Source organism: Lynx rufus, unplaced genomic scaffold (assembly GCF_022079265.1).
Source record: "Lynx rufus isolate CCGP_SWC_20201006 ecotype Redwood Valley unplaced genomic scaffold, mLynRuf1.p SCAF_8, whole genome shotgun sequence".
NCBI classification, from domain to species: domain Eukaryota; kingdom Metazoa; phylum Chordata; class Mammalia; order Carnivora; family Felidae; genus Lynx; species Lynx rufus.
This window is the reverse complement of record NW_025814896.1, coordinates 52,569,875-52,578,373: the sequence shown is the minus strand read 5'-3', so window position 1 is coordinate 52,578,373 and position 8,499 is coordinate 52,569,875. Positions and strand designations below refer to the sequence as shown.

Sequence of the window (8,499 nt, the reverse complement as noted above, 5' to 3'; positions counted from 1 at the left end):
AGCAGACCCCAGAGAACAGCCACTTTCACTGGTGTTGAAACAAGGACATTAAGGGTTCACTGAAGCTTGGAGCCAGATGGGCATTGTGATTTACCATAATCCCTGAAACGCTGCTGCTACACAATCCCCTAAACTTTTTCTGGGGCAGGCTGGCACCAGCTGCAGTTTCTGTGCATCTGTGGCAGCACAGTCTTGCAAACATTCCTGGGGGCAGGCCGGCCTCCGGCCACTGCTCAGCAAACCCTCCCTCAGAGGGTCTGAGCAGGTCAAAGCCACAGGGCACTCAGAAGTGAGGTTTGGAAACACAGTCCCATCTGAGATAAAACTCAGGAGGGAGGTGACACCTGGCAGGCTGACAGCTTGGTCATGGACAGTGTAGAAGCAGGGAGTGGATGGAAGCCAGACACAAAGGAGGGGTGCTTGATTTCCAATCTGTGAGAGCACAGAGTTCTGATACTAGAGACTGGGTAGCTCGGTGATGCCATTTTCACCCCTCCCACGCATGCGCATGCACATGTATACCTACATAATGATCCAGTCCAATTAACTAAGCAGCTCCATCTAGTGGAGAATGGAGCTGCTGAACCAAGACCCACCCAAATGGGCCATAACGCTCTAGTGGAACACCACAAATCTCTCTGCCTACTTAGTTTACATACTATAAAGTACTCCATAGTTTGACTTCTAGGGGAAACTGGACATAATTTCAATTGTATTTCATTCTGTTCATGGGTCTATCTATTCAATTTTTTTTCTTTTTCTTTTCTTATTCTTGAATACAGAAAGAGAAAAAAATTATTTTTATTTTGTTTCTATGAAAAAGATTTTTCTACAATATTTTTTACTTTTTTGTAAATTTTTTAGTTCTATTTTACGTTCATCATTTCATTTGATTCTATTTTATTGCATTCATTTTTTTTTAATTTCTAACATTTTCCTTTTTTTTATCTTTTTTCTTTCTTTTCCATTCTTTTTTCTCTAATCTATCAAACATCCTTCAAACCAGACTGAAATATACCTAGGAGCTAGCATCCTTTATTTGATTTTTTGTGTTGTTTTTATTTTTATTTATTTTCACTTTTATTTTATTAATTCTTTTTCTTCCTTCAAAATTACAAAACAAAGGAATACACCCCAAAAGAAAGAACAGGAAGAAAGGGCAGCCAGGGACTTAATCAACACAGATACAAGCAAGATGTCTGAACCAGAATTTAGAATCACAATAATAAGAATAATAGCTGGGGTTGAAAAAAGCATAGAATCCCTTTCTGTGGAGATAAAAGAGGTAAAATCTAGTCAGGACAAAATTTAAAATGCTATAACTGAGCTGCAATCTCAAATGTCTGCCATGGCAGCAAGCATGGATGAAGCAGAGTAGTGAATCAGTGATATAGAAGACAAACTTATGGAGAATAATGAAGCAGAAAAAAAGAGGGAAACTAAGGCAAAAGAGCACGATATGAGCATTAGAGAACACAGTGACTCATGAAAAAGGAATAACATCCAAATCATAGGGGTCCCAAGAGATGAAGTAGAGAAAAATGAGTAGAAGGTTTTTGTGAGCAAATCATAGTGGAAAACTTTCCTAACCTGGGGAAAGACACAGACATCAAAATCAAGGAAGCACATAAAACTCCCATTAGATTCAACAAAAACTGACCATCAACAAGGCATATCATAGTCAAATTCACAAAATTCTCAGGCAAGGAAAGAATCATTAAATGGCAAGGGGAAAAACATCCTTAACCTACAAGGGAAGACAGATAAGGTTTGCAGCAGACCTATCCACAGAAATTGGCAAGCCAGAAAGGAGTGGCAGGATATATTCAATGTGCTGAATCAGAAAAAATATGCAGCCAAGAATTCTTTATCCAGCAAGGCTGTCATTCAAAATAGAAGGAGAGGTAAAAAGTTTTCCAGATGAACAAAAACTAAAGGAATTCATGACCACTAAACCAGCACTGCAAGAAACTTTAAGGGGGACTCAGAGGGAAGAAAAGAAGAAAATAACAAAAAAGACCAAAAGCAAGTAAGATCAGAAAGGACCAGAGAACACCACCAGAAACTCCAACTCTACAAGCAACACAATGGCAATAAATTCATATCTTTCAGTATTCACTCTAAATGTCAATGGACTAAAGGCTCCAATCAAAAGACATAGGGTAACAGAATGGGTAAGAAAACAAGATCCATCTATATGCTGTTTACAAGAGACCCACTATAGACCTACAGACACTTTCAGATTGAAGGTAAGGGGATGGAGAACCATCTATCATGCTAATGATCACCAAAAGAAAGCCGGAGTAGCCATACTGATATCAGAAAATCTAGATTTTAAAATAAAGACTGTAAAAAGAGATGAAGAATGGCATTGTATCATAATTAAGGGGTCTATCTACCAAGAAGACCTAACAATTGGAAACATGTATTCTCCAAACATGGAAGCAACCAAATATATAAATCAGTCACAAACATAGAGAAACTCATTGATAATAATACCATAATAATAGGGGATTTCAACACCCCACTTACAGCAATGGACAGATAATCTAAGCAAAAAATCAATGAGGAAACAATGGCTTTGAATGACACACTGCACTGGATGGACTTAACATACATATTAGGAATATTCCATCCCAAAGCAGCAGGATACACATTCTTCTTCAGTGCACATGGAACATTCTCCAGAATAGATCACATACTGGGACACAAATCAGCCCTCAACAAGTACAAAAAGATCGGGACATATCGTGCATATATTCAGACCACAGAGCTATGAAACTCGAAATCAACCACAAGAAAAAATTTGGAAAGATAACATACTTGGAGACCAAAGACCATCCTACTAAAGAATGAATGGACTAACCAAGAAGTTAAAGAGGAAATTAAAAAGTATATGGAAGCCAATGAAAATGATAACACCACAGCCCAAAACCTCTGGAACACAGCCAAGGTGGTCATAAGAGGGAAGTATATAGCAACCCAGGCCTTCCTAAAGAAGGAAGAAAGGTCTCAGATACACAACCTAACTTTATACCCTAAAGAGCTGGAAAAGAGCAGCAAATAAAACCCCAAAACAGCAGAAGACAGGAAATAATAAAGATTAGAACAGAGATCAATGCTATCAAAGCCAAAAACAAACAAAAAAAACCCCAGTAGAACAGATCAATGACACCAGGAGCTGGTTCTTTGAAAAAATCAACAAAATTGATAAACCCCTAGTCAGTTTGATCAATAAGAGAATATTATGGGCAATTATATGCCAATAAAATGGGCAATGTGGAAAAAATGGACAAATTCCTAGAAGCATATAAACTACCAAAACTGAAATAAGAAGAAATAGAAAATTTTGAACAGACCCATAACCAGTAAATAAATTGAATTAATAACCAAAATTCTGCTGAAAAACAAGAGTTCAGGGGAAGATGGCTTTCCAGGGGACTTCTACCAAACATTTAAAGAATATTTGACACCTATTCTTTTGACACTGTTCCAAAAAAATAGAAATGGAGGGGAAACTCCCAAACATATTCTATAAAGCCAGCATTACCTTAATTCCAAAATCAGACAAAGACCCCAATAAAAAGGAGAACTACAGACCAATTTCCCTGATGAACATGGATGCAAAAATCCTCAACAAGACATGAGCCAAACGGATCCAACAATACATTAAAAGAATTATTCACCAGGACCAAGTGGGATTTATACCTGGCATACAGGGCTGGTTCAATAACTGCAAAATAATCAATGTGATACATCACATGAATAAAAGAAAGGACAAGAACCACATGATCCTCTCAATAGATGCAGAGAAAGCATTTGACAAAATACAGCATTCTTTCTTGGAAAAAAAACCCTCAAGAATGTAGGCATAGAAGGATCATACCTCAAGATCATAAAAGCCATATATGAAAGACCCAATGCTAGTATCATCCTCAATGGGGAAACACTGAGAGCTTTTCCCCTACAGTCAGGAACATGACAGGGATGTCCACTCTCGTCACCGTTATTCATCATAGTATTGGAAGTCTTAGCCTCAGCAATCAAACAACACAAAGGAATAAAAGGCATCCAAATCAGTGAGGAGGAAGTCAAACTTTCACTCTTCACAGACAACATGATACTCTATATGAAAAACCCAAAAGATTCCACTAAAAACTGCTAGAACTGATCCATGAATACAGCAAAGTCGCAGGATATAAAATCAGTGCACAGAAATCAGTTGCATTCCTATACACCAATAATGAACCAGCAGAAAGATAAATCAGGGAATCAATCCCACTCATAATTGCACCAAAAACCATAAGACACTTAGGGATAAATATAAGCAAAGAGGTGAAAAATCTATACACTGAAAACTACAGAAAGCTTATGAATGAAATTGAAGAAGACACAAAAAAATGGAAAAATATTCCATGTTCATGGATTGGAAGAACAAATATTGTTAAAATGTCAATACTACATATTCAATGCCATACCTATCAAAATAACACCAGCATCTTCACAGAGCTACAACAAACAATCCTAAAATTTGTATGGAACCAGAAAAGACCTTGAATACCCAAAGCAATCTTGAAAAAGAAAACCAAAGCAGGAGGCATCACAATCCCAGAATTCAAGCTGTACTACAAAGCTGTAATCGTCAAGACAGGATGGTACTGCAACAAAAACAGACACTCAGATCAATGGAACAGAATAGAGAACCCAGAAATGGACCCACAAACGTATGGCCAACTAATCTTTGACAAAGCAGGAAAGAATACTCAGTGGAATAAAGCAAATGCTGCTGGGAAAACTGGACAGCGACATACAGAAGAATGAACCTAGACTACTTTCTTACACTATACACAAAAATAAACTCAAAATGGATGAAAGACCTAAATGTAAGAGAGGAAGCCATCAAAATCCTCAAGGAGAAGACAGGCAAAACCTCTTTGACCTCAGCTGCAGCAACTTCTTATCTAATGTCTCCAGAGGCAAGGGAAACAAAAGTAAAAATGAACTATTGGGACCTCATCAAGATAAAAAGCTTCTGCACAGCAAAGGAAACAATCAGCAAAACTAAAAGGCAATCAATGGAATGCGAGAAGATATCTGCAAATGACCTATCAGATAAAGGGTTAGTATCCAAAATCTATAAAGAATTTATCAAACTCAACATCAAAACAAAACCAAACCAAACAAATAATCCTGTGAAGAAATGGGCAAAAGACATGAATAGACATTTCTCCAAAGAAGCCATCCAGACAACCAACAGACACATAAAAAAATGCTGAACATCACTCATTATCAGGGAAATACAAATCAAAACCACAATGAGATACTACCTGCAACACCACATGTTGGCAAGGAAGCAGAGAAAGAGGATCTCTTTTCCACTGCTGGTAAGAATGCAAACTGTGCAGTCACTCCGGGAGACAGTATGGAGGTTCCTCAAAAAATTAAAAATAGAACTACCCTAGGATCCAGCAATTGCACTCCTAGGTATTTATCCAAGGGATACAGGTATGCTGTTTTGAAGGGGCACATGCACCCCAATGTTTATAGTAGCACTAGCAACAATAGCCAAAGTATGGAAAGAGCCCAAATGTCCATCCATGGATGAATGGATAAAGAAGAGGTGGTATATATATACAATGGAGTATTACCCGGCAATCAAAAAGAATGAAATCTTGCCATTTGCAACTACATGGATGGAACTAGAGGGTATTATGCTAAGTGAAATTAGCCAATCAGAGAAAGACAAACACCATATGACTTCACTCATAAGAGGAATTTAAGATACAAAACAGATGAACATAGGGAAGGGAAGCAAAAATAATATAAAAACAAGGAGGGGGGACAAAACATAAGAGACTCTCAAATATAGAGAAAAAACTGAGGGCTACTGGAGGGATTGTGGGTGGAGGGATGGGCTAAATGGGTAAAGTGGCATTAAGGAGGACATTTGTTGAGATGAGTACTGGGTGTTATACATAGGGGATGAATCACTGGAATCTACTCCGGAAATCATTATAGCACTATATGCTAACTACCTTGGATGTAAATAAAAATAAAAATAATAATAATAATAACAAAATAAAAGATATTATAATACCTTCTTCAAAATTTAAAAAAGAGAGAGAGACATATAAACCAGTTGCAAAGAATGGGTGTTAATATTCTGAATCAAACAATCAAATTCTAAAAGGACTACTTTGGCCAACGTGAACATTAATTGGATATGCAATGATATTAATAATTGTTTTTTGTATCATAATAGTATTTGTCTACTTTAAAAAAAAGTATTTTACAAATACATTCAGAAATATTATAAATTAAATGATATGCTCCCTGGGATTTATTTCAAAATAATGTAGGAGAATTAAGGATATGGTAAATGTGAGTAAAAGTGAAATAAGACTAGCCATGCGTTGTCAATTGTTGAGGATTGATGATGTATATCCAGGAGGGGTTAACCATATATTTGAGAGAGAAAGAGAAAGACAGAGATAAAAGGATGTGGCCATCTCCTAGGCCATGCTACAACAGTGGAACAGAGGCCCCCAATAAACAAAACCATAAACCATAACTTTTGGGCCCTCACTTAAAAGACTTAAATGCAATCAGAATGTCATCAAACAGTACACAAAATAGGAGAGAGATGAAGGGGACACAACATGAACATGAGCATTTTCAGAAGTATAGTGGACTGAGGAAAATCATATTTTTAATTTCATCAGACCAAAATTTTATGTTCATAATCAAGACATAATGTTTTTTAAAAGGGAGTATTATTATTGTTATTACTGCACGTACAGAGAGTTGATAAAGGATATCAGTATTAAAACCTATGGCTGGGGTGCCTGGGTGGCGCAGTCGGTTAAGCGTCCGACTTCAGCCAGGTCACGATCTCGCGGTCCGTGAGTTCGAGCTCCGCGTCAGGCTCTGGGCTGATGGCTCGGAGCCTGGAGCCTGTTTCCGATTCTGTGTCTCCCTCTCTCTCTGCCCCTCCTCCGTTCATGCTCTGTCTCTCTGTCCCAAAAATAAATAAAAAACATTGAAAAAAAAATAAAATAAAACCTATGGCTAACATCACATTTAATGGTTAAGTTAAAGACTGAATGCTGCTTCCCTTAGGTCAGATCAAGGCAAGAATGTACACTGGGAACACTCCTTGTGGGATGGGGAAGCACCAACAAACAACCCATTAGTTCCACATAAGGTGCTGTCTCTCACCATCTCTGTTCCTCCATCTTGGCCCTGAGAGAGGCCGTTTCTCTTGCTTCCCACATCAGCAAGGGTTCAAAGCCCCCTTGGACAAAAGCTCCCCTGGGGACCTCCTCACAGCCTTGAGAGCCAAAAAATGCCTGCTTCGGGAGGCCGCATCCTTGGCTCCATCAGCTCAGGAGAGAACTCACAGGGCACCCTGCTGGACGGCATCTGCCTAAGAATCCTCTTGAAAACAGCTATCTGACAGGCATCTGAAGCTTTCCATAAAGAGTAAGGTAACTCACCAGGCGCCTAGGTGGCTCAGTCAGTTAAGGGACCAACTTTGGCTCAGGTCATGATCTCACGGTTTATGAATTCGAGACCTGCCTCAGGCTCTGTGCTGACAGCTCAGAGCCTGAAGCCTGCTTCCAATTCTGTCTCCCTCTCACTGCTCCTCCCCTGCTTGTGCTCTGTCTCTGTCTCTCAAAAATAAATAAACGTTAAAAAAAATTTTTTTTTAAAGAGTAAGGTAACTGGCCTTTTGGGGGTACCTGACCCTCAATACAGTACTCCCATCATCCTAACAGCATTTTAAGGTATGGAAAACGAGGGTCTCAGGGGTGATTTGCCCAATTCTCATAGCTACTAAAACATAGCAGTGGCAGGATTCAAACCTACCAGGGTTTGTGACACCCAATACCAGGGTTTGTCCCCCCCGCCCACCGGAACGTGCAGAAACCTCCCCCACCCCGGGTTAGGCCACGGAGTCGGGCGGAGCTGGCAGATGGCGGGGCAGGGTGCGCGCAGGGACCCGCCTCCCGGAGGAGAAGCGGAAGCGGAAGCGCCATCAGACGGTAGCCATGGAGACGCGGGGGGTGGCGGGTAGCCACGGAGAAGCGCGACCTTTAACCTGCAGCCGAGGGTACGTCAGAGGCGACAGCAGACGGAAGTGCGGAGTCGGCGGCGGCTGGGCTGTGGGGTTGCGGGGCAGCGGGGCTGCGTGGCCACTGCAGGCCGGCTGCCATGGAGGTAACGCTGCTCGGGCGACCGGACTGGGACCGGGGCCCACCATCTCCCCGCGGGGCCTTCCCGAGCCGCGGTTTGAGACACGGGGATGGGCGCCGTGTGAGTTCTTGGCAACCTTCCCTTTGCGCCCCGCAGCCCTGCGCTGCTCCGGTCTCTGCCCCTACTGCCCCAAACTCAGTCCCTAGATTACCTGGCTCCTTAGAGCCAGATTGTATATGATTTGCCACAGCGACAGACCCCCACCTTCCCTAACTCACATAGGAGTTTCCTACACTTGATTCC

At 40.6% G+C, this 8,499-nt stretch overlaps 1 protein-coding gene across 2 annotated transcripts in view; it reads left to right on the top strand.

Moving 5' to 3' along the window:
- Positions 1-8,147: 8,147 nt before the first annotated feature.
- The window catches only part of GCC2 (GRIP and coiled-coil domain containing 2), a 66,487-nt gene continuing 66,135 nt past the window's right edge, over positions 8,148-8,499 (top strand). The window contains exon 1 of one of the 2 annotated variants that reach the window (XM_047067842.1): positions 8,148-8,220. In XM_047067842.1, the coding sequence (XP_046923798.1) occupies positions 8,215-8,220 (6 nt within the window). In that variant the 5' untranslated portion in view covers positions 8,148-8,214. Of the gene's footprint in view, positions 8,317-8,499 lie in introns of both variants that reach the window. The other variant, XM_047067841.1, reaches the window with a different exon arrangement.